Below are 27,909 nucleotides of genomic sequence, written 5' to 3'. Positions count from 1 at the left end.
AATATGGTGCCTAACCCAGTCCGATGATAGAAAAGTCAAGTCCTGCCCATACAGAACGTATGGTTGCATTAAGGTGGCTTGAGCATATCAACGAAATGACTCGATCCTTAAGCGGCCAAGACAGACATCTTCTGGCAATGAATATCACACAGGTAACTCAATCCCCCAAGAGCATCCTCGTCCAAAGTACTACTCTACCTACCTCTACTAAAACAGTTTTCACTCATTTTTACACACCACCCACCATATCTCACAAGACATCAAGGATCTCACCACCATCACGGAATTCACAACCATCAAGGATTTATGGTATATGAGTTAACATTGATAACGATCAAGCGATATCTCCGAAGAGACGTATTTTGAAGTGACATCTCCAGGGAGAAGTATTCAATTCTAAGCATGCTAGATATCAAGGCGTCGTCCGATGTTAACATAGATAACGACAGATAAATCCTAGGTTGATATGTATTCTGGATGATAACATTTAAGTTATAGCAATTGTTTGATAGGATTAACTACTATTAAGCAATTGTAAGCACAATACATAGTACATGCGATAATAAGTTCAGCTTTTTTAGTTAATCATGTAGATTATTTGAAAGTATAGGTTCAGTATATTCAATGAGATAGGACTTGCCTTCTCCGACATTCTCCTCTAAGCCTTGACCGTAATCAGGATCTTTCTCGCTCCTGATGCTTCATACACAGACTCACAAAACTCCGTTGGTTCTGCAAATGCGAGTACGATCAATAACGAACTATACTACAGAAGAATTAAATAACACCGAATGGAAAGTTAAATGAGCCCTAATGGATATCACACTGTGATAGATAGGTAGATCTCGATTTTAGATTAATTTTGATGAAAGAATCATCAAAATCGGAGCCAGAACGGAGAAGTTATGACTCATGGGATATTTAATTCAAAATTAAATCAGAAAAATATGAAATTATACTATTCATAGGTGGGACCCACCGAACAGTAATCTGGGTCCACTAAATAGTAACTTGGTGGGATCCACTGCACAATGCCGAGTTTAGGGCAAAATAGGGTCGAATTTGGCTGTTCTTGGGCCTAAGTCACATAGTGCTAGGCTACACAGTGGTCGACCCACTTAGGTCAGGTCGACCGATGTTGTGGGCTGTGGAGCTAGGTCAGCTCATTGGGGCACAACCCTCTGGTGGCTGGGCTGGCCTAGCAGGCCGGTTACTACTGGGCCTAGCCACGACCTTCTTTGGCCGGCCGTGCTAGCAGGCTAGGGCGGACTCGCGCGCGTGGGCGGGTAGCGCGGCGAATGGGGGAAGCGGTAGTGAGCAATCACGACAGAACCGCACCGGTGAGCTCTTTGTAATCACATTCTCGCCAGAGTTCCATGACGAGATGCTAACACCAGTCACCTATGTGCTACGGGGAACTCGGCTAGGAGTTCGCTGACGATAAGCTATGACCAGAGTAGCGCTAGACAGTGGCCGAAGAAGGCGGTGGCCACGTAGAAAACTTGGGCAGCTCCTTCCCTATTCTACGCGTGATCTACCTACAAGGAATAGGAGCCCAGATCTCCTGGGCTACACGACACGTTGGTCGGACCACACCCAGAGAGCATACGCACGACGGTGGTGACCATGGCACGCGGTGAAGGAAAAAAAACATGCTGTTGTACATGGCTGCGCGAAGAGAGAGCACTAGGATGGTGGCATGCTAGCTAGGAGGTTGTGTGAGGGGGCGGGATGCGACCAAGCGTGATGTGACAGATGTTCACCTAGCTAAGAGAAAGCACTAGGATGGCGACAGGTGATGCAACGAAGTGGTGGCGATGGAGCAGCTCAGCTTCCGACACGAGCGTGCTCCTATCGAGCTTCTGGGCGATGGAAGGCGGCACAGGGATGATGGCAACCTCCTAGTGCTCCTCGACAGCTCGCGGGGACAGAACCACAACGGTGTAAGGATCGGTGACGTTCTAAGAGGAGGGTGAATTAAGACACTTAGAAACTATTCGGCTCCAAAGACTTCACAAGATAAACCTATCTCAATTTCTATATAAATGTGATCTAGGTTTATCTAGTGTGTCTACTCTACCAATCAAAGCACTTACAACCTATCTAAGAAGGTAAATTGCAAGTAATTAAATGCGAAAAAGTATAATAAGGTAGAGAGAGCAAACTCGGTACAAGAATTTTTCCCATGGTATTGATGGCATAATAACACACATAGTCCACGTTGGAGCTCCACCAAAGGATATGCTCCCGGTCAGCACCCGATCATGGCTATTAAGCCACCAAGCCACAAAGACAAAGCCTCAACCCAGATGAGTTGCCAAGCCACCAAGGCAAGGTCTCACCACAAGCCTCTCTTCCGACCACTTGCCGCCATGATCATTTCGAAACTTGAGCCACCAAGGCAAGGGTCTCCATATTCCTGTACACATGTCTTGTCATCGCTCCACACCAAGTCAAAAGTCAACAAGTTACCGACGAGTCACCAAGACTTTAAGGTGCTAGAGTACCTCTCGGTACACGGTTGGATCACTTCTTGATCCACTCTCTAGGCAGCAATCACATAGCAACACTCTCTCTGGGCCTATAAGCAAAACTTACTCATTAATCTTGTGCTTAATCGCCTTGGATGATCACTTTAAGCACTTTGGTGGCTTAGATGTCTTCTCAAATATATATGGGGTTCACTGGACTCCAGTAGCATGCCACGCCTTCAAATGACTGAGTGAAGGGGGTACTTATAGCCTCAAACTCGCGGACTAGCCGTTGCTCCAATAGCTCAGCTTTACTGTAAACACTAGATGATCCGGTGACAATAATAGTACATGCACTGGACCATCTAGTGTGTACATCAGTGGATATTAACCGTTGGAACTCCACTCAAACTTCTTCTGAACATCGGATTCTCCGGTGAATACTTAAATCCATCACCGAACCTTCTGGTGAGTTATCTTGAGCCATCTGAGCCTTTGCACCTTTTTAGTGTAAATTGCTCCGGTGAAGCCTTCGGTGTGCATCTCTTCATCACCGGACCATCCGGTGAGTTATCCTGAGCCAAACCGCGCCTTTGCAGCCTCGATGTGTAAAATGCTCTGGTGCATTCATCCAGTGTTCATTCCATTCACACTGGACCATCCGGTGAATTAAACCTTCTCTTCTTTTCTCTGAAAACACTCTGGTGCAACTATCTCTGTGATCACCAGACTATCTGGTGACTTCATCCTTCTTCTTCAACAGCTACATCTTCTCTGGTAAGAATGCTCCGGTGAGATCATCCGGTGTGCACAAGCCAAACACCGTACCATCCGATCAACTAATTATCGCTCTTCAGTACTTACAACTCTCTCTGCAAGAATTACTCCGGTGTATATCTTCCGCTGATCACTGGACCATTCGGTGGGTTGTTCCATTTTGCCTTATGAGAAGAAACACTCCTATGAGTACACAGGTCTTAACGCCGGACTATCCGGTGCCTTCTTTCTCCTCTGCTGAGAATACTATGATGATTATAGCCTTTAGTACACCGGACCATTCGATGAGAACAAATCTCCTAGGACTTCTCCAATTCAACTAAACTTTGTCTCGACTTTGGTGGCTTCTTCATGTATTGCATCCATGAGACCTACTAACATATATTTTTGATAAACATGCTAGTCTCATTAGGGATGAAAACGGACGGGATAAATCCCGTTCCGTTCCGATCCGTTTTCTATATTTTCTTGTCCGTTTTCGATTCCGTTTTCGAGAGAAAATGTGAAAATGAAAACGGTTATGGGGTTTTTCTGACCGTTTTCGGATTTCCCGTTTTTAATCTAGAATTTTCCGTTTTTCTAATTGAGATTACACTTCACAAATCATAATGTAGCCCACATACCAAGCCCGGTCGGCCAGTCCAAACATAACCTCTATCCCAAACTTCAACAAGATCCCAGTGGTCCAGTCTCGGTCGGCTGCTGACCTATCGATGTTGTTCAAGCTCTTGCACCACATACAATCCTAGTCTTTGTATGATTGTATGTTATGCCGAGTACTCGAGTTACGACATGATAGTTGTTTTTCAGTTGATACTTATGTCATTACGTGGTTCATCTGTGTATGATATAAATTACTTTTGTTGGTGTGAATTAATTATGTGTCGCGCCGATACTTGAAATCATTGTTCTACGGATCGGTGTTCTCATTTTAAATTATCGGTTCCTGACTGATACCCGCATATTTATGTTCGGATTGGTTCGTTTTTGATATCCCGACATTCCCGAGTTCGTACCCGTTTCCGGCTTTTCCGTTTCGATTCCGTTTTCAAGAGAAAATGTGAAAATGAAACGGTTAGGGGGTTTTCCCGACCGTTCTCGTTCGTTTTCATCCCTAAGTCTCATTGACTATATTGTCATTAATCATCAAAATCACAACATAGGCTAATAGGGTCATTTTTGCTATAACCCCCTCTTTTTTGGCGATTGATGACAACACAACCAAAACAAGTGGCAAACGATAAATGACATCAATTGACAAGATCATAAAAGAGCATAAAGTCTTACCATATTATTTCGATGCAAGTTCTTACCACATAGTCCCCCTTTGTTGTGGCTTCCCGTTTCTCTAATGCCACTATCTTTCGTGATCGACCTATGAAAAAGCTTTTCTTTTGTCAATCTAGGTGCCTTATGTTGTTTTTAGCATCTTTTTCTTCTCCCCCTTTGTCAACTTCAGCATTCCTAGATATCTTGCTTGTTGCTATAATCTCCACCCACATTGTTTGCCTTGCTTTGGTAGTCAAAATTCTCCCCATTTGTCAACAATCTTCTAAAAAGCTATAATAACATATTGAACTCAAGGAAAAAATATTAGAGTACATGAGAGAGCTTAATAAATCATGATCTAATAAAAATAATACCAATTAAAATGAAAAGAATATGGATCATAATTTATGAAACTCACATAATATAGTCTAAACTCCCATATATGTGTGCATACATATGAGAAGACAAAATATATGCATAACTAAGAAAATATGTTAAGATAGGAAGTTTAAGCCATATTATGCATGAAGGTAGTTTAAATGAACAAAATGATTTAACAATGATACCAATTGAAGAGTTTGAGCAATGCATACCTCCAGGGACTTGTAAATTGCTCTATGTGGCTACAAAAGATATAACTTGCAACACATGTTAGTCTCAAAATCATAACCTATAGAATATACTCATCCTAAATGTGCGTATACAAGTATTAAATACTTGTGAGGCATATGCATTTGTTATCGATAAAAATGAGGATTTATCCTATAAATTAGATCATAGTACATAAGAGATACCAAATATAAAACTAGTGCCATGTAAATGACCTACAACTAATAAATCATGTAGGTTGCTCATAGGTTAGAGATAAACACAAATAACCTACCATATAAAAACCTACACTAGGCATTGCAATAAATTGAAATAAGCTTACACAATCCTAGACGAGGTAAATGAGGTAAATCTAGCTTCATTATCACTTTTACCTTTGGATAGGGTTTGGGTATGTGATGATCATAATTTTTATCAATGTGCCTATTTTATACATTTGGCTTCTTTACTTGAATATTCACTCCATCTTATAAGCTAAGTTTCCAAATCCCTCATCCGCCTCGGGCTTCAAGTCTTCTTTAGAACCTAAATCGATTAGGGCTCGTTCATATTGGTGATGGCTTTCCTTGGACACCCAAATGAGTTGGTTCCACCTCTGATCCTTTATCCCAATCATGTGTGCAACCACCTTGCTATTGTTCTTCTTCTTGAGCTTATAGTAATTGCTCTTGATCTTGTTCTTATAGTTGGGCTTGGTACAGATATTGGAGGTTTTGTTGTAGAGGTTCGCCATCTTCTTCTTCTCCTTGATCTCCTCCTTAGCTTGCTTTCATTGGAAGGACTTGCGGTATTTTTTATGGCATTTGAATCATGTCACAATTGATGCCTCTGCAAACTTCTTTATTATGGTAGCACGATTATCTTGAGTAGGTTAGACATATTCTTTGCCCTTTAATCTTACCAAGTCTTTTTTGAGCTTCTCCACTTTTTGCTTAAGCTCATCATTCTATTGTACAATGAGATTATTAGATGATTCTACAACAATATTCTCAACACAAATCTCATTGAAAAGGGGTGATCTAGATAAAACAATTAAATCATCACAAGAAGTAGAAGCATCTACCTTAGGATTGAAATTAAATAAAAAGATGGATTGCTTCAAAGGGACTTTAGTTTGATATTCAATGCACTCAAATTTAGCCTGAAGCTCTTCATGATCCTTTTTAAGCAAATTGAATTTGCACAGTAATTGTTAATAATTAGAAACAATGCTAGCATGAATGTCATTAAGCTCACTGAATTTCTTAAGATCTTAAGATTGTTTTTAAAGACTCTTTGTTACTCATTGATCAAATGAAGGAGTTCATTATAGGAGGGAGAATACTCATTGGATTCATCATCACTTACATTGCTATCCATATCTTTGGTCATGAGGCACTTGTGTGATGACTTACGTGATGACGTCCTTGAGGAAGAGCGTCTCTTGGAGGAGTAGATGGTGATGCTCTCATCACTTGAGCTTGAATCTTCATCATCACTCACCCATCTTCCTATGCTAAAAAGTGTTTTGGCTCTCCCCTTTGTCTCTCTCTTCTTAATCTTTGTCTTCTTCTTTTTCTTGATATGATCAATTGTTTTGACCAAGTCTTGAATGGAGATTAGATGATCAACCTTGGCCATCTTGGGATGATCATCTTCATGTTTTTCTCTAATTTTGAGAAGAGCTTGGCATCTTAGGATCAATTTATTTATCACTTGATGTGTTTTGATCATCCTCTTTATCACTCTCTTCATCTTCATCTCTATCATTTTTACTTGAGCTTGACTTTTGCTCTTACCTCCTCATCTTCACCTTCATATGTTGGCATGGTACTTGCTTGCTTGTGAGGGTAAGATTCTTGGAATCGGATTAGAAGAAGTTTTCACCCCATATTCATGGTCATCTCATGGGCAGTGATCTTGCCGAGCACTTTACTTGGAGTCATTCTTTTGATGTCATTGTTGTCATAGATGATAGAGACTATTAACTTGTACTTTGGAAGAAGCACTTGAAGTATCATTCTCACCACTTTATCATCTTCAATTGGCGATAAACCTAACTTATTGATCTCATTAACAAGAATATTCAAACGAGAATACATATCATTAGCACTTTTATGGGATAGTTGCTTGGTGCTATTGAGCTTAGTGATAAGCACATGATATTTCTTATTGCGCACATCCTTTGTGTCTTCATGTATTTCAATGAGACTAGTCTAAATATCATGTGCATTTGTGAGAGAATTAACACGATTAAATGTATCAACACATATAGATGATAAAATGATACTCTTTGCCAATGCATCTAATCGCCTCTCATCGTTAGTGATGCGAGGTCTCATCCCTTCCTCGGTGACCCTCCAAACATCTAGACCCTTGGCCTTCAAATAACAAGTCATTATAATTTTTCAACAGAGAAAATTTGTGTCATCAAAATATGGAGCGTTATAGGTATCCATCCCAACCCCGAACGTCATAACTTTAGGATGTTAAGCCTATCAAGAGCACAAGGCTCTGATACCAATTGTAAGGATCGGTAATGTCATAAGAGAGGGTGAATTATGACACTTAAAAACTATTCAGCACCAAAGACTTTACAAGATAAATATATCTCAATTTCTATCTAAAAGTGCTTTAAATTTATCTAATGTGTCTACTCTACCAATCAAAGCGGTTGCAACCTATCTAAACCGTAAATTGCAAGTAAGTAAATACGGAAATGTAAATAAGGTAAACAAAGTAGACTCGACACAAGGATTTTTCCTATGGTATCGATGGCATGAATGTCACCCCTAGTCCGTGTTGGAGTCCACCAAGGATATGCTCTTGGTCGACAACCAGTCATGACTATTAAGCCACAAAGTCACAAAAACTGAATTTTCTAGAGCAATCCAAATATGCAACACTGAATTTTCTGCGACATCACCTCCATCCTGACCTAAAAAATGAGTATGACATGGAGGAAGATCCACTAGCTATTTAGAACTCCCTCAAGGAGCATTATGAGCAACAAAAATATGTTATCATATCCGAAGCTCAACGCAAATGGTCTCTCCTTCGTGGTCGTAGATGGAATAATAGGAAATCTAAAGGAAAGTGGAAGTTTTCTAACAAGCAGAAAAGCATGGCATTGACAAAGGAAAAGGTCAATTAAAGTTTGTTAGCGTTGTGGATGTGAATTGCCGTACAAGCAGATGTTGGATTCCCAAGCATTTGGTGGATTTATATCTCAACTCTATTGGAAAAGGCAAGCAAGTTTTGGAGACAAATTTGAGGCTCTCTTCAATGAACAACCAGCTGACTATATGGTCACGGGATATTCTCAATATGTTCCTCAGAAAAATCAAGATCCACTTCATCAGAAGGAGGATGACCCCCTCAACGTAGATGATATGATCATGGAATTTTATTCCCAAGACATGTTCGGAGACTTCCCTTAATCTCCGAATTATCCTAGATGTCATTAGCCAAATATTGCTCTACTAAATGTTGTATATTGTATAATTTGGATCCAAACATTTACCTCAGACATATACTTAAGAATATCAACATTGTATGTATTGTATATATGAGTTAAATTCCTACTGAATTTTTCTATTTTATATATATAGAAATTTTTACGGAAAGCAATCAGATGGAGTAAGAAGAATCTTGTTTAGTGGATAATTGTACCTCTAATACAATTTTGCTGGAGAAAAAAAATATTTCCATACATTACACATAAAATGTGGAAATATTATTAATCGCCGGTCGCGATGTGTTGATTGTGGGTTTAGGTCGAGCCACAATTATACTCTCTATGGGTATATTAGTTATCGAGGATGCATTCATGTATCTTGATTCAACTTGTACCTTACTCAATTATAAAGACGTACGTCTAAATAGTTTTCATGTTGAAACTCAAACGAAGAATGTGATGAATTTCTATTTCTCACCAAATCCAACAGATTTAACAAGCAAGTACTTGAGAAATTTCACTCATTATCATCTGGATTGTACTATACATGATGAAACCCATAACACATGTTGTGTTCTAAATATTTTTTCGAAATCTTGATAAATTCTACACTTGGCATAATCACCTTGGTCATCCTAGTATTTGGATGATGAGAAAAATTATTAGCAATTCTGGTGGTCAAAACATAAATATTGCAAGATTTCCAGAATCATCAGATTTTGTATGCACCACATGTGCCACAGAGAAATTAATTTTAAGGTCCTCTTCTATTAAAATTAAACAGGAACAACTTAATTTCCTTAAACACATTCAAGAAGATATATATTGTCCTACTCAACCATTATATGAACCTTTCAGATACTTCATGGTGCTTATTGATGCATCTGCTCGATGGTCTCATGTGTCTCTTATTCACATGGAACCATGCTTTTGAAAAATTAATAGCTCAAATTATCAAATTATGAGCTAATTATCCTGAACAAAGGATAAAATTCATTAGAACAGATTATGACGCTAAGTTTTCTTCGTGGGCATTTAATAATTACCGCATGGCTCTTGGTATCAATCTATAGCATTCAATACCTTGTGTTCATACCTAAAATGGATTTGTTGAATCTCTAATCAAGAGAATCAAATGGATTACTCAACCATTTCAACAAAATTGCAAATTACCAACATCCTGTTGGGGTCATGTGGTTTTACAAGCTGCAAATTTGATTCAAATCAGACCAATTGTATATCATGCAACCTCCCTATTGCAAATATTACCTGAAAATCAACCAAGTATTTCTCATATATGAATTTTCGGTTGCACTGTGTAAGTACTGATTCCACCACCTATGTACTTCAATGGGCCTCCATAGAAATTTGGGAGTATATGTGGGGTATAATTATCCATCAATTATAAAATACCTTAAGCTCATAATAGGGACTTATTCATAGCCTGATACACTAATTGCATTTTGATGAAGACAGTTTTCCAGCATTAACGAGAGATTTATACCAAAATGAATGTCGAGAAATTGATCGGAATGCCACTGGATTTTAATCCCTAGATCCAAGTACTATAGTATCTGAATAAAAAGTTCAGGGGATCATAAATTTTTAATACCTTGTAAATAATCTGCCAGATGCGTCTACTAACCATAAGGGTGTCACAATATCCTATATCCCTACTGTGAATGCACAAAAAAAGTGGAGATACCTCATAAAATCACTCATCTCCCAAATTCAAATAAGAGGGGGAGAAATTTGGTTGCAAATAATGCTTCTCAAAAGAAACTGTGAAAGCAAATGAAGTTATCCTCTAAGTCAATAAATGAAAATCAACTTTTTGTTGAAAGACACCAAATGGATGCTCTACATATAGAACCCAGCACAAATGTGCGCAATAATCTGAGTGTTGGGGCACCAGAACAACCAAACACCATGGTGATGGAAAATCCTAAGGAGTTAGATAAAGTAAATGAAATTTTCACAAATTATATTGATTCAGGATAATTGTATAACCAAAAATCTACAGTTGTAGACATCTATTTCTGCTCAAATATTTCCAAAAAACTCGAGGTAGATCCAGAACCTAAGACCCTAGCAGAGTGCCTCAAGCACTCAAACTGGATCAAATGGAAGGAAGATATTGAGGCATAATTGAGCTCGCTTGCTAAAAGAGATGTATTTACATCAGGAATACCTACTCCTCAAAACGTTTTCCCCATTGGATCAAAATGGGTTTTCCTTCACAAAAAAATAAAAATAATGAGGTGGTGAGATACAAAGCGAGGCTTGTAGCACAAGGGTTCACGCAAAGACCCGACTTCGATTATGATGAAACATATTCTCCTATTACGAGTGGAATAACATTCTGATACTTAATCTCATTGGTTGTACAAAAGGATTTATCCATGAAATTAATGGATGTGGTGGCTGCATACTTATATGAGTCTCTTAATTTGGATATATACATGAAAGTCCATGAAGGACTTAAAATTCTAAATCCAAAGATAAATCGTAACATGTTTTGTGTAAAGTTACAAAAGTCACTCCATGGCTTGAAACAGTCAGGAAGAATGTGGTACAACTGATTGAGTGAGTTCCTTCTTCAGAAGGGTTACTCCAATAATGATAACTATCCCCATGTGTTTATTAAGAAATCCCTCACTGGATTCTGTATCATCCCAGTTATGATGACAACTTCAACATCATTGGAACCACACAAGATATAAAGGAAGTTATCAATCATCTTAAGACATATTTTGAGATGAAGGGTTTGGGCAAGATCAAATTCTACTTAGGTTTACATCTTGAGCACCTTCCATCAGGAATATTAGTTCACCAATATGCATACATTGAAAAGATATTGCTAAAGTTTAATATGGATAAATCATATCTATCAAAAACCCTATGATCGTTGATCCCTTGATATGGATAAAGATCTATTCTAACTTAGGGAAGAAGGTGGAGAATTACAAGGGTCTGATGTCCCATAGCTTAGTATCATAGGAGCACTAATGTACAGTGCAAACTACACAAGGCATGATATTGCATTTGCAGTCAATTTATTGGCTACATATAGTGTTGCTCCAACTAAGAGGCATTTGGTGCGTGTAAAACAGATACTCAGATATCTGAATGGTACTAGAGATCTTAGTTTGTTCTATTAGAAAAATCAAGATATGACCATGATTGGATATACTGACGTTGGCTATCTATCTAATCCTCATAATGCCAAGTCACAGACTGGATTTGTTTTCCTATATGGTGGTACTACTTTCTCCTAAAAATCATCAAAGCAAACTCTTGTTGCTATTTCCACCAATCATTCTTAAATAATAGCTCTATATGAAGCCTCACATGAATGTGTATGGCTTCGCAAAATGATAAACCATATTCAAGGATCATGTGGGATTGTTTCAACAGAACCTCCCATGATTATTTATAAAGATATTATTGCTTGTATTGTTCAGATACAAACAAATTATATAAAGAGCAATATTGCAAAGCATATTTCTTCTAAATTATGTTTTCCACATGAGCTACAAAAGAGTGGAAAAATAAATATCTTGCAAATGAAGTCATGCGAAAATTTAATAGAATTATTCACTAAGTCATTGCACACTTCAATATTCTAGAAATGTATTCACGGAATTGGTATGCAAAGATTTCAAGAATTGCATAATTTAGTGGGAGCAAAGCCCCAGGTTATAACCTGTTTATTATCATTAGGTTGTACATATTGCACTCTTTTTCCCTTTTTACTCAATGTTTTGTCCACTACTGTAGAACCCCCTATCACTGCCGGCTCCAAACCCCCTTCACTGTTTGTTTGGAGCTGGTAGTGGGTAACGAACAATGATAGTCGAGGACTATCACTACCGGCGCGGAGGACCATTAGTGAAAGTATTTTCACTGCCAATTGAAGGCTCCAGCCGGTAGTGTTTTGCCTCTTTGGCCTCCCTCCCCTCTCCACGATCTCTCCGTCTCTCTCCCTCTCAATACATGCATACAATGAGACATATATTTAACATAAATCAAGAATAAAGGCACCTTCATTAATACATAGTAATTCATGTTACACAATGTAAGTGTTGGGCATCAACAAACACACATATATACATAATAGTTCTCACAGGTCACCCCCCGAAAAGTCGGTTGAGTTGAGCCAGTCCAATATCCCTCTACATTTCCCGTTTTGAAGACCGTGTCTCCGCATGGACAGCTGATGGCGTGTGTACGTCCGGTGACGCCAGGGGGCCGATGGTGGTGGAGCGGAGGACCTGTCCATGCATGATCGACCGCAGTGTCGCCTATGCTCCAGGCTCGCTAGTGTGTCAAAAACATCGAAGTCAGACGCCTGAACGCCACTACAAGTTTGAGCCTTCAGCCTCCTCCATAGCGCACTGAATGTCCACCCTCTTGTGTTCATCCACAGCACACTAACGGGCCAGCCTCTCGTCCTCCTCCTCCTAGGCATGCGTACGGGATGCTGCTTCTTGCTCCTCCGTAGCGTACAGCTGACAGACCAGCCTCTCATCCTCCTCCTCCTGGGTACACTTACGGACCGCTGCTTCTTGCTCCTCCTTTGCATCATCGTTGGAAGGGCATTCTGTCGAAGAGTTGTCCGATGGTACCAACTCCTAAAGCTGGTTGAAGGCCACAACAGGATCCTCCAGACCAGGTGCACTGACAGTGGGTGCACTTCTACCACGGCTTCTTCGAGGCGATGGCTAGGGAGGTGGAATTCTTCTAGGAGATGGCTAAGGAGAGGGAGATCTTCAAGGCGACGACAGTCTAGGGTGTCGTGGTGAGTAAAGGTTCTCAGTATCTATCCCTAGTAGAAACACTATGTAGGCCTTCTCCCACACGATGAATGTGTGCTCGTTCTCTCCTATAGTATTCGCACCATCCTCTACGAGGTAGTCCACCTCAACATGACGGTACTGGTCAACTGTCTCATCTACTTTGACCATGATATAGCCCTCCGGTATCGGATGCCCGTACAAATGTTCATATAAGCCACGCCGAAAGCCACCTTGATGGTAATATTTTTAGCACCAATGTGTAGTTCACACGGTGTCCGTGCTGTGATGATATCCACAGGATAAGTGATGGGGTCAGCTCACGGAACTCCCGTGGACGCATAGCTACTCCGGCGACTATAGTGGCTAGAGCGCGCAACATTAGGAGACATTATCGGCCGTTTCTATTCGCTCACAATGGTGCCTCGTTGACACATGAGGGCTTGTTGTACTGCTTGTGCTATCTTTTTCTCTGTATGTTCTCTCTCCTTTTGTAGCGCATGTTCAAGCATTTCCATCATCCTAGCTTGTTGCGCCTCTCGTTCTACATCTCACTCTGCTTGGATCTCTTTCGACTCTTGTAACTGTCGACGTCGCTTGGGAATCCATATTTTCAACACATCACCCCAACTCCTCGTGTCTGACCACCATGCTCCTTGTTTTCCAATGCCACAGTGAGCTCATCCCTATCCCTGTCTAGCTTCAAAGAGCCTTGTGCAGACTTCTCGTGCATTTTTGCAAGCTTTTTATGCAAGATTTTGTGTCACTTCCTAGTCTTTGGAGGTTGTAAAGCATAAGTTTTCATTAGACAAGTAAGAAACACTCATCCCAAGAAGGAAGTGTGTCGATCATTCGCTCCAGCCCTCAGTCTCAGGCATGACACCTCTCTCTTGCAGTTCATCTAGCTGTTGTTGCCAGTGTCGTTCTTTCCTCACGTACCCACAACTACCTACTTTGTGGGGGTAAAGGTTCTTCTTCGAGTTTGTTTTTTTCACCTCACTCAACCTTTGTGCTTCTTCTGGCAATTTGTACTCCGCAAAGGCTCACCATTGATCTTACAGTTGCAGCCATTTGCTGAAATCTGGCGTTGTACCTTTCTGCACATAGGTTCTATTTGGTGTGCCCTTCCAATTCTTAAATGAAAGGCCTATAATCATTAGCACCTTACTCTTAACTACTTTCATATATGTCTCTGCAGGGAACTCAAACCTCTCTAATATCTTGGGCCATAGGATGTCGTTCTTGATTGAATCAGGGACCACGTGCGGATCACCTCGTTCACAAGTCCACAATCTGCAGTTGATGGGCACGTGAATCCATAATAGCTATCCCACAGACTGATTTATATGGCCCCAGTACTGTCTCTAGTGCAATTGGCTCCCCTACTGGTGTGACCTCCGTGATCACAAATCGTCCCGTAGGTATCTTCGAGGGACCTCGGGCATAATGTCGCTCTTGGGATTGCTCATTGTCGTGACCCTCAACAGCATTAGGAATCTGCGTATAAGCGAAAAATATTAAGAACCTATATGATAATATGTTGAACAGATGCATTCTTCTACTTGTGAATTACCTCATCGCTACAGACGTCTGTTTGGTTCAGGTTGAGGTAGTGGATTAGGCTACCTTCTTCAATGTTTGACGATGGCACTACAATTCCTTCTGGCACCTGGGCCGGATCGGTGGTTGGTGGTGCCATCCCTTTCTAGAAGTTTTGCATATGATGATGATCAGCGGTTGAGTATTCTACATATAGAGAGCTGAGCAAGAAAAGAGATAGAGATAAAGCCGACGAGGAAGGAAGAGAGGCTGCCGAAAGAGAGATAACCATGAAGGAGTCGATAAATATAATACATACACATACAATATTATAATTGAGTACATTATGACCACATTTAACAAAAATAAGTCACATCATGAAAGGAGTCGATAGATAGAATGCATACACATACAATATTATAATTGAGTACATTATGACCACATTTAACAAAAAGAAGTCACATCTTACGTAGCAAAATACACACAAATACGCACAAAGGTACTGACAAGTGACACATTGATCTTACAAGTCACATCATCTTGCATAGCAAAATAATGATTACAACAAGAACTAGGATTACAACATCTTTACACGTGAAATCAAATTTCTCCTTATTTTCAAAGGTATCCAAATTTAGCTCGGTCTGGATGTCATGACTGTTGTATGACGCAACAGCTTCGTGTTTGGACTTTTGTAATAACCATCCTATTCGAGCTTTGCATTCATATGTATGGTCTCTAATTTTATCGTTTGCAAAAAGAAAAACAAGTATGAAAATAGTGCAATTTTTAATACAACACATAACAGGAGTAAAAAAAAATGGCCTAAGTGTACAACAAGAACTGGACAGTGGATGTATAAAAGTGCTCTCAGGAAATGAATAACATTGGCCCCAGGACAATTAAGGTTCTGCCCCATAATTGTCCTATTGGGTACATCAACGACTCGACAATTTACTAAGTTCTCATCTAGTTATTAGAACATGGACATAATTCTCAAACATCACAAAATATCATCATGGACAGTGTTGTTGTACCAAATCAGAGAGCATATATTCTGAAAAGGACAAGCAATTTCTTGCCGAAACAGAAATAGAGACTGAACAGCAGGATTCAAACAAGTAATAACAGACCAAAAGAGATGAATAAACTTCCTTATCCAGAATCTGATATACTAATCAATCTTTGAACTTATATAAGCACACCATCCAGGGATCAAATTATAATAGGTAGCCCACTGCAGATACAACACAAGAAATATATCTCGGTATATAAGTACAGATCATCAAGAACCATCAACAAGTCTCACCAGGGGCTACAACAAATATCAGATAACTAGAGAATCACAAGTCTAAAGTATTGTACTCAGTAAATTACCCAGTCTCAGTATATCAATTCATCATCAAGCAAAGAGAATATGTACTAGTATTATCTAGAACAGAATAGGGGAAATACTCACAAGCATCATTTGAACGCACAAAAGGACCGAGGCAGCGTCTGCTCTTATCATTTGAACGCACAAAAGGACCAATGCGGCATATTTGTTCTTATCATTTGAACACACAAAAGGACCACAAGCATCATCTGTTCTTATCATTTGAATATACAAAACGACCACAAGCAGCACATGTTCTTATCATTTGAACACCCAAAAGGACCACAAGCAGCATCTATTCTTATCATTTGAACATACAAAAGGACCACAAGTAGCATCTGTTCTTATCATTTGAACACACAAAAGGACTGAAGCAGCATATCTATTCTTATTATTTGAACACGCAAAAGGACCACAAGAAGCATCTGTTCTTATCATTTGAACACATAAAAGGACCAGCACACAAGCATATGTTCTTATCATTTGGACACACAAGCAGCTGGCCATGAATCAGTACAAACTTGCGCTGAAACCCTAGGAATCAAAAGGGAGAAGGAGACGGAGGGGGAGCCGGGAGGCCTACTCGACATCGGGGTGGTTGTCCACATAGTACAACAGTAGTGGACGAGGGTGCAAGACACGGAAGCACAGGTTCCTCGATCTCAGAGTGCTCGTCGGGATGGAGGTGGCGGGCTCCTTGATGTCAGGGTGGTGGTCTCGGTGATGGCGGCGGTGGACAAGGGCGCAATGCAAGATAGAAAGGCTCCTCGGTGTCGGGGAGGAGGCGGCGATCTCCTCGACGTCAGGGTGGTGGTCCTCAGCATCAGGAGGTGATTCGGCGGAGGGCACATGCTAGGAATGGAAAAAAAATTCAAAGTGTCAGATGGCGCAGACGTCGAGCACTTTAATTTTAAGATGAAGGCCGACAGTGAAAGGGGATCTTCACTACCAGCTCAATTGGATAACCGACAGTGAAACATATTTCACTACTGGACCAAGAAGTCCACAAATAGTTTAACAACTTTCACTGTCGATCGAATATGTTCACGAGAAGTGAAACCCCTTTCACTGTAGATCTGGGGTGAAAAAAATTGTTTTAGCTACGCGCAAGCCTGCCGAGACTTGAACCCACGACCTGCCCCAAGTAAGACCAAAGAATTAAACCACTGTGCTACTCAAGTATTTTCGAATGAGTTTGTATTATCTATGTTTATTAACATTTTGTTGACCTAAGATCCTAATACATATTTATTTAAATTTGAACTTTCTATATACAAAAATTAAGTTTTGTATATACCTAAATTTCATGGTTCAATTTTCATACAAACTAATTAATATAATTTATTAAAAAATCAATATGCTCAATGATAAAGGCATCTTCTACCATAAACTACACATTAAAGCTTTCGTAACATAAGTGAGGTATAATTGTATCTAAAACAAATTCATACATAGTAAATAATACAATTTAGTTACTTTGTCTTAACAATTTGCCCTTCATTATGATCACGGTGTACATATGGAGCTTCGTCGGTGTCTTCCGTTAGACCTAGGTCGATGTCCTCTCCAAAAGGAGGTAGCACGTCAAATTGATTGTAGTCTTCCTCGTCAATGATATTCTCCACTCCGATAATACTTCTTTTTCCTTGAAGAACCACATGGCGCTCCTTCTTGTTAGCCGGGTCTGATGAGTTTTCGTTGGTCCCATCCTTAGAAATTTTCTTTATTATTCAACCCTTATATGTATGATATACATATAGCAATAACTTATCAAAATTAAATAGCACATTCACCCTCGGGATCAACCTCATGACACTCCACGACGTCGTTCTCTAAAGAGCGATAAAGTGCATCAAAATGAGAATGAATGAAATATCATGAGCTGTGATCCAAACAATATGAAATTTGATAGAGATGTAGTGCATGAGGTTATGAATGCAGTAGAGGAAGAATAACATGAATTGGAGTTCATTTGCCCACTTAATTAACCAAATTGCATGTTTACTGTTTTTAAATCCAAAATTATATGCGGTAGTTCAATCAAACTCACACGAGAGAAGTACTCAACATGGCGAAAGGTATTTTTACTGTGTAAGGTATACATAGAGTAGACCTAAAAAAATTAGTTTCACATTTTATGATTTTTATTAATTTATGTAAAACTAATCAATTTTAAAAGGCTTAATCAAGATTAACAAAGAATCAGTGATAAACAGGCATTTCATGCTTGAAATATATTTTTCCTATACAAAGCATGACAAAATAAGATTAACAAAGTTGGATTGACCAATTTTGGATATTTCAAGATTTCATTATGGATTAACAAGTTATACATATTTAATGAAATAGAAGTATTTAAGTGGACATTTCACACATACATGTATTTTTATCATGTAGATCATGACAAAACGAAACTAATAAAGCTGGTTTCATATTTTTTGAGCTATAGATATTTTTCTACAAATTATAGATTATTTCAGTCGTTTTATCAATACAACTATATTCATTTTGGCATTTTCTAGATTTTCCGACTTTGACCGGTTGCCGGTGGCGAATAGCGGTGGAGCTTGGCCGGGGAGGGGGTACCAAAATGTTCAACGTACTATGGCGAACTCGTTTGAGAGGTCGGCGGCGGCATGCACGGCGGTAAGCATGGCTGATGACGACCATGACGGGTGGCGGAGCTAGGCCGACGGTTGTGGCACGCTGCAGAGGGAGATAGTGGAAGAGAAGGGAGTAGCGAGGTTCTCTGGACCGCGATGAAGTTCACCTTGTGTTCGGCTCGGGCAGAGGCGGCTCATGGCCCGAAGTTCGTCGACGAGGTGGGCAAGCTTGCGGTGGCGGCTGGCGAAGTACTGGGCCGACGACGGGCTACGATCAAACTAGCACGCGCAAAAGATTGCATATAGCACTGTAAAGCTCATTGAGCAATGGAATTGGACAGAGATGGCTCAGAAGCGATGATGTGTCTGTTAGGGCGACGAAGGTCGCTGAGGATAGTGTTGTGCTCAGGCATGGGGGAGGGCCACTGTTTTATACTGTATATATCACTATCGACTCATCCCACCAGCCGGTAGTGATGTCCAGCTATCACTGTTGGTTGGTGGCTTAAGCCGGCAGTGATGAGGCGGTTGGCATCACTGCTGGCTTGAGCTATCAGCCGATAGTGATTCCCCTTATCACTATCGATTCATAAGCCATGATGGCTGTTTCTTCCCCCGCGCGATCTACAAACTGGAAGTGATGCCGTATCACTGTCGACCTGTAAGGAACCGACAGTGATGGACAGGATATAAGCCTGATCTGTAGTAGTGCTCACATAAGATTTTTAATGAGATAATATCAATACAAACATATATGTCATGTTATTTTCTTCTGAGATTTTTCCCCACTAAGTTTTCAATGGCATATTACAATTACAATTCTTCTTATATTTTTCCCACATATTTTTGAGCTCTTCATTGATCAATATACGGATGATGAATTGATCAACATGTGTGTGTGTATATATATATGTGTGTGTATATGTATACGAATGCATTAATGAAAAAACAACAAACTCACTTTATATCTATTGTCTCTATATAGTTCAACAAAATACTTTAAGAAAGCAAAAATGGTTATATCATATCATTTAATAGAGGTATGGATCATCATTACTCATTGACTTTTTCTTGGATCTTATGCTTTATTAGTTAGAGCGTATGGTGAGCTATGGAACAAATATAGTGAACCGGTGGTAGTATACTACCGTCAAACGGCAATGGCAATCATGCAGACATGATTCCACTTCTTCAGCCCCGAATTCAGAGCTTCGACTAACCTAGAGCTGCAAAACGAGTCAGATGATCAGATCCCCTTTCGAAAGAAAACCTCGTGATCACCCGAGATTACTGATAAGACGCGGGCAGTTAAGCCCAGCCAGCCACGAGGAAGCTTTGGTCTCATGGTCTGTGCTACATGAACGCGCGGTGGGAGCGGAGCGAGTGGTAGATTGGCGGTGCAATGATTACGGCAGTCGACCTGCCGCCCAACAGGCCGACTCGCCTACCCCCGAACTGGGGACATGCCGACGGTTCGCCTGCACCCGTCCCGCCCACGCGCCACTACACGTGCCGTCCACCCCGGCCCTGTGCTCCTGCCTCGTGGGCCACCCCGGCTTCGCGACCGAGTTGTGCCAGGGCCCAACCAAACCAGCCCAGTCAGTTTGACATGACGAGTCGGGTCAAAGACCGTGGGACCCACCCCCGTGAGCTCCCATGCAACATTGAACGCGCATCTCTTCCTCTCTGCCTGCACTGTTGCTTGTAGTTCTCTAAGTGCAATACGGGTGTCTCGTTTTCTTGCAATGTCAACAGTCTCGATACGTTCTCATCAGTTACTACAATAACTGAATCACATAAAGTTAACTTTGACACTTAAAATTACATATAGTATAGTTAGTCTGAGCAAATTGTGAAAATATTACGAGGAACTTCATTTGACTAGAGGCGAGTGAAAAATCATCATTACCAAATAATCCCCTTGGTGCATATTCTTTGCTAACAACTAGAGGCATCAATCCAATAAAGAAAGACCAATCAAACCACACTACATAAAAAAGCTTATTATTGTCGGACGATAACCCTTATTAGTGACGGGTGCTATACCCATCACTCCAAACATATCACTAATATGGATTTATTAATGATAGGTCTGGAACCGTCACTAATGACATATTAGTGATGGATCTAGATCTGACCCCTCACTGATGATTGTATATCAGTGACGTGTTAGGTTCAGACCCATTACTAATGAAACTTTTTCGCACTCGACGAACGAACCATCGCGGTCTCCCGCGGCTCTTGTGATCACTCTCACTCGAACCGTGTAAATTACGTGCATGTGCATTTTCTGGAATTCGAAGCGACGGCAGTTCCCTCGCGCGAAGCTTCCTTATCATCTCACCTCATAATCTTACCTAATGAATATATCAAAATTTATTTTTTTGAATTTTCCTGCTCAAATGTTTGGACATCTATATGACTTTAAACGATGAAGTTATCGATTACAAAGTTGTAGATCTTCTCGAGTTCTACACTGTTTAGTAAAACAACCATAACTTTTACATACAGAGTCTCATTTCGACGTTTGACGTCTACTTTCGAAGCTAATCAGGAGACACATCCGAAAAAATACACACATTTACACATGTATCTTTCTTGACCTCCAAAAAAGTCTCGAAAAACTTTTACATGACCTCTAAAGTTTTTGGTCGAAAATTAACCTTCTCCAATTTACCTAATTTTTTTTAGAGATATAGTGCTATATTTGAAAGTTAGTGCTGCGCAAATGTTTCATCAATCCGAGTTACCAAACTCACGATAAAAATATTTGAATTTATAGTTTTCAACTTTGTGACCCTACGTGTGGTTTTTTCAATCATTCATACTAGTTTTATACTACATGTAGCAATTTAGTTTGTGATCAAGTGTGTTGTTTCTTTCCATAGTCTTTACACGTTTATTTGTGCATTTATATGGATTCAAAGAAAAAAGTGACCAACTACAAAATTGTAGATCTCATCAAGAGCTATAATTTTTATATAAAGTTTGTCTTCATCCAACACCGTATGAAAAAGTTATAAATTTTCGAGTGAGCTGCATTTAATCATCAATGACAAATTATATAAATTACCCGTCAATAATAATTCAATCATCATTGTAGCTACACCGGTCACTGATGACTCTATTAAGACTTTGAATAGTTTTCTGATACTGGTTAGAAGATGCTTACTGGTTGTAATTTTGATTCGATCAGCTAAGGCTCATTAGTGATAGGTGTAGCTGAGTCATTAGTGATATGTGTAGCTATCAAAATTACGACTGGGTGTAGCTTTCTAATACTGGTCGAAGGAACATGAGCTGGTCAGAAGGTGTTCACTGATCGTAATTTTGATTCGACCAGCTAAGAGTTATTAGTGGCGAGTCACCCGTTACTAATAACTCAATCATCAGTGACGGGTATAGTATCAGTTGTCACTGATGAGTTTGTGATGTGCGTCATCTCTACCTGTCACTAATGACATAGCTTATCCTATCACTACTGACGAGTCTTGATTGGATCTTAGCCTAGGGTCATATTAGTGACGAGTCGTCATTGAATCCGACATTAATGTTATATTAGTGACGGTTTCTGAGCGACATTATTAACATGGTGTCTCCTATATTAATTTGTTAAGTAGTGGCATTCCCAATACATTCTAATCTTAGTCAAAGATTAAGAAAATCACATCATTTCTCCAGCAGTGTGAACTACTATTTCCGTTTTCATTTACTTATCACTAGTTTTTACTATAGCGATTTTGACGAAACGTTATTTTTCTACAAAAAATTTATAGATATTTAAACTTTTGTATCATTAAATTTATCATAAAATGTACTTGATTACTATTATATGCTTTTAAGTATTTATAAATTTTTCATAGAAAAAAGTGTTTGATCAAAATTACTATATAAAAAATGGGTGATAAGTAAGGAGGTACTAATATTTTTTTGGCAGACAAAGTACATTACACCTGCTAGCAGCAGCAGTAGTACATTATTTTTTTATCCATTTGCCCTGCTACTGTTAAAAGTTCCAACGTATCCATTCCTCTCTATCTGGCGCCTTTATAAACGCCTCCCCAGGCTTCTTCTCCTTTCCAATCTGTGTTTGTCTTTGCTTCCCCCCCTTGCTTTTCCTTTTCTTCCTCTCGTGCTTGCATTGGCTACCGATGGGGGCCACTTCCCCTTCAGGCCTGGAGCTCACCATGGCTGTCCCCGGCCTTAGCTCCTCCTCTGGCTCAGGTAAGCTCGGCATATCGCTTGCTAGCTTCTCGAAGAAGTGCATAACACAAGAACAGCATTGTTCCTCTGCAACCTTTTGTTACGCTTGTTGCGAGTGCAATTTCTACAGGAGCTAAATTTCCTGGGAATGTTGTTTGGCAGAGGGGTTTGGGTGCAACGGCAACGGGAACGGGAGCAACATGAGGGACCTGGACATGAACCAGCCGGCTAGCGGCGGCGAGGAGGAGGAGTTCCCGATGGGCAGCGTGGAGGAGGACGAGGAGGAGCGCGGCCCCGGCGCCGGCGTGCCCCACCGTCCCAAGAAGCTGCGCCTCTCCAAGGAGCAGTCCCGCCTCCTGGAGGAGAGCTTCCGCCTCAACCATACCCTCACGCCGGTCATTCCTCACTCCACGCTGAGCCATCTTGTTAATTTCCTGCCTCGCCCGTTGTTAATTTCCTGCCTCGCCCGTTAGAGACTGGCATGTGTCTTCGCTACTGCCAAAACGATTGGCACGTACCGCATGTAGTAGACTAGTACTCATGTACGCCAAAAAGATTTTGAGGGAGTACCTCCATCAGAATCTCGTGGTGGATGTACTCTACAGGATTAGTACCACTATATAGCGCGTCGCATTGCATGCCAAAACTGCAGCACTGACTGAGTCAGCATAACGTTTGGTCTACTGGAGTACAGTAGCTGCACGTATTTACATCTCTTCTACTAGTAACCATGCCAGGTAAAGAACGGAGCTGCTAGCGTTGATCGGACGTTCCAACGATTCGGTGTAACATGGAAAAATAACATCTACTAATATTAGAATAACGGTTTACAGTATCAAAAAGATATGTATTAAAATGGCACTGTATGCATCCTATTCAGAAGAAAAATTTTCACACAATATTACGGTTTGTTTTATGCAAAATTTATATGATATAGAATTGAATGCAACATACGAAAATAACTATGGTAATAAATTGTCATAACATCTGAAATATTAAATTTAAATGTCTAAAATATTAGAGATGCAAAAATATAGAAATTAACTTAAATAGATGATTTTCTCATATCCAGATCTGTAGTAATTTTGGAATGCATTATAGAAAATAACTATTCTAATAAATTTCTATAACATCTAAATATTAAATTGAAACTCTAGAGATACAAGAACATATAAATTAACTCAAATGAATAATATTTCTAAACCGGCCAGTCAAAATGTGCGACACGTCTGGACGGTGGGCTATAGCATTGCCGCTACTAGCATATGACATGACGCCTAGTCCGTGTTCAACGGACGTAGATAACATTCACCAGAGCGAAAAAAAGAGCTTAGAGCGCAATGAGTCAACGGAGTGACAGGTCCGATGTTTTTGTTTCCTCTCGGACGTTCTAGCAGAAGCATTTCCCGGTAAAGAATGCAGTAAATAGGATTGACTAGCGGCAGGAGTGTTGCTGCTCGATCCAATTTACTTATTCCTGCCATTGCAATATGGAGTATACATACTGTCATGTCGTATTGATGCTGGCAAGCAATTTAATGGCATTGGAAAATGGACGTGTGCAGAAGCAAAAGGAGGCCCTGGCTGTCAAGCTCAAGCTGCGGCCCAGGCAGGTGGAGGTCTGGTTTCAGAACCGCAGGGCAAGGTACGTACTACTCAACTAAACATATATCCCTTCGTTTCTTGATGCTTCTGTTTACAGCATCTGCAATATAGATAGAGTATGTGTGTGCAAAGGGCTATATATACGTATGACTTTGTCTATGTTCAGTTACTAACCATGCATGGCAAACGTTTGTCTGGCTATAAACTTGCATCACGAATGCTGCTACTATGCGACGATGAGTGTCTGTGTCCACTAGAGCGCGCTCACGGGCAAGCCTCACGTGGACTTGGCCTGCACCGTTAGCTGTCTAAACAATGCATGTACCTGTAAAAATAAGTGAGTGCACTGCTGCGTCAGTAAGTTCACGGTAGTCATCATTAACTATTGTTAGTACTGGTATTTATTATACTTGCCCATGTTCAGATTGTGTACTGCTCTCAGTTTCACAATGCACGAATGGACCAAAGAAAACAAAATCTAGGGCGCTCATCTTATTTCTTAACAGTATCATAGAATTGGTAAGGGTAGAAAGTGGCAATATTGTGCTAAAAAGTATACTCTTCATCTCCTCAGAGCACAGACATCGTGAAACTACATTGCTGTAAAACATGAAAGGTGATGGATAAATAGAGCATGTTAGAAATGCTTGAGGTCAAAATTTTGAGTGGAGTTCTTTGATTTTTTTTTAAAAAATAATTATTTTCTTCATAGGGAATAGTAAAAATAATATGTGGTTTTGAAATTTTTTAAAAATATACCAATATCACCACAAGGTTGTGTCAATAAACTGTGCGTCGACCTAGCTCTGTGGGCTCTAATGAGGAAATCAACCTTGTGCCGCCACACGATTTGGCGACACAGACTATTGCCGTCATACGGTTTGGCGGAACCATTAATAGAATCATAACTTTTTTATATAATTTTGGATGAAGATAAAATTTATATAAATATTATAGCACTCGACGAGATCTATAATTTTGCAGTTCATTAGTTTTTCAGTTGAAGCATTTTATATGCCTCAAAAGTGGCTAGAATATTCCGATCTTCAAATAAAAATAATAAACTAAAAATTTAAAGATATCATCGAGAACTATAATTTTTTATAAGGTTTAAAGATCATATAAACAAGTTATGATTCTTTAAATGGTGCCGCCAATCCGTGTGGTAAGACGAGGCCTAACGGCTCTCGTTAGGGCCCATAAAGTAGTGCCGACCTAAACGGAATCGCTTCACGGTGTGGCGACATTATTATATTTTTCAAATTTACAAAAATTGCATATAATTTTTGCTATTCCTGATGAAAAAATGATTATTTTTTTTAAAAAAAATTGGCGTTTTTTTGCCGCTCATGGTAAATGCCTAAATGGCAATCTAAAAAACAACCTACTCTGTGTTCTATACGAATTTGCATTAGAGTCTACACCTCCCTGATAGAGTGATTACTTAATGTCGATGCAACTCGAATTATATACTGATTCTACTATAACGAACCGCGCGCTCTCTTTCCAACAAAATCATGGACCCTTCCCTCAGTTAAGGTGACAAGGATCATTACGTATCCATCTTAAAACTTGTACTGAATCACAGATGTGGGACAACAACAGTTAGCTAGATTCTCTAGCCGCATAAAGTAAGGCAGTTCACCCTTTACGTATGGAGCTAGATTGAGTAGATTGCTCCATGATACCCGTACAATGAGACTGTCTAGAACTCTATATTTAAAAGTCGAGCTGATCGTCCCAAAAGCACAGGCACGTCGACTAATCGGCGCGTGATATCTTTAACTTGACCCTAGTTGTGATGTTCCAACAAGTCTCGTGAAGACCAAGTTATTCGAGCACTAATTCATCTTAGCTACCTCTACGGATTCATTGGCCTCCACTCTTCTTCGAGGGTGATAATTGGTCTTGGAATGGGGGCCTAAGGTCAAATGAAGTCGCCTATAGTACTACTGTTCAACTTGTTCCATTTTACACTCGAACAATATGTCGGTAGAAACTTCTAGCCTTTAGATACGTGTCACGTCAGGACACGGAGCTTATTACTCTTAACAATTGTGTCATCTGTCATGATCCAATATGGAGCAGTCAACGTCAGCACGTTGCGGCCCAGTAATCGCGTACGAATCAGCCAAAACACTTGCTACGACTCGATTAAGTTTTTCTTTCCTTCTCTACATTGTGCGTGCAGGACCAAGCTGAAGCAGACGGAGATGGAGTGCGAGTACCTGAGGCGCTGCTTCGGTTCGTTGACCGAGGAGAACCGACTCCTCCAGCGGGAGGTCGAGGAGCTGCGCGCGATGCGGGTGGCCCCGCCCACCGTGCTCTCGCCGCACACCAGGCAGTCGCTCCCGGCGTCCGCGCTCACCATGTGCCCGCGCTGCGAGCGCATTACCGCGGCCACAGGCGCCCTCGTCGCGCGCAACGCTCGCCCGCTAGCAGCGTCCCCCTTCCACTCGGGCTGCCCCTCCGCGGCGTTTTAGGGCTAAAAGTTTGACGTGCTAGTGGCAATGTAAGGCGATCGGTCGGTAAAATGCTGTGTAAATTGATGGAGGAACAGCTTGAGAATGAGCCGGACCATGTAGGGTTCGGAGGCGCCCATTCATATTTGTTGCGTCAGGTTGTGGATCTTGAGAGATCGCTGTGTATTACTATTGCTGTCGATGGTTAATTTCTGATAATGATTCTGAGGTGTACCGGTCGATAGGTGTATTAACAACGTTTGCAATGTGTATATGTTTGTGATGAACTCAGAAACACATGAGTTATCCAGGTTCAGGTCTCTCGAAGGATAACAGCTCTATGTCATGTGTATTTCTGTTATTAGTGTTTGTGAATTGGTTACAAATGAATTTCTTTTCTATCATTGGTCTTGCATGCGCGCTTGTGAAGCAGCCTGACACGCTTGCGCACCTGTCTCATATCATTTAATGTTACGGGACGGGGCCACAATTTGTTCGTTGGGAGGAGTGCCTTGGGAAGGAAAAGCTGGTCGCGGAATCTCTTTATGTGGTAAGGATCCTGGTCGTGAAGGCGCAGACTAGTTGTATGGTGAGACTCTGGTTCAGAAAAAAATCTTCTATCAACTGGTATTGACTAGTGTGGGCATTCAAAACAGAGGACCCCTATTCTATACACCGACAGTAGCCTCCAAGCTCCTCTGCGGATGTGGTGGTCCGAACGATTTGCCACGTGGTCACGAGTGGACCTGCTCGTATCACCTTGG

At 40.5% G+C, this 27,909-nt stretch overlaps 1 protein-coding gene across 1 annotated transcript; it reads left to right on the top strand.

Annotated features, from left to right (window-relative positions):
• The first annotated feature begins 22,967 nt into the window (after window positions 1-22,967).
• LOC133910002 (homeobox-leucine zipper protein HOX3-like) lies at window positions 22,968-27,217 on the top strand. Its single transcript, XM_062352526.1, has 4 exons — window positions 22,968-23,099; window positions 23,241-23,473; window positions 24,644-24,723; window positions 26,875-27,217. Exons 1-4 carry the CDS (start codon window positions 23,027-23,029, stop codon window positions 27,164-27,166), a joined length of 678 nt encoding a protein of 225 aa, XP_062208510.1. The 5' UTR covers window positions 22,968-23,026; the 3' UTR covers window positions 27,167-27,217.
• The last annotated feature ends 692 nt before the right edge of the window (window positions 27,218-27,909 follow it).

Source organism: Phragmites australis, chromosome 2 (assembly GCF_958298935.1).
Source record: "Phragmites australis chromosome 2, lpPhrAust1.1, whole genome shotgun sequence".
Lineage (NCBI taxonomy): Eukaryota > Viridiplantae > Streptophyta > Magnoliopsida > Poales > Poaceae > Phragmites > Phragmites australis.
This window is presented reverse-complemented; position numbering and strand designations above follow the sequence as displayed.

What these genes read in the sequence shown, in the direction of transcription:
- LOC133910002 (XM_062352526.1), top strand. Translation starts at nt 23,027, where the DNA reads ATGGGGGCCACTTCCCCTTCAGGCCTGGAGCTCACCATGGCTGTCCCC. An exon ending in TAGCTCCTCCTCTGGCTCAG is followed by an intron (nt 23,100 to 23,240) that starts GTAAGCTCGGCA and finishes GTTGTTTGGCAG; the next exon opens with AGGGGTTTGGGTGCAACGGC. An exon ending in TTTCAGAACCGCAGGGCAAG is followed by an intron (nt 24,724 to 26,874) that starts GTACGTACTACT and finishes TTGTGCGTGCAG; the next exon opens with GACCAAGCTGAAGCAGACGG.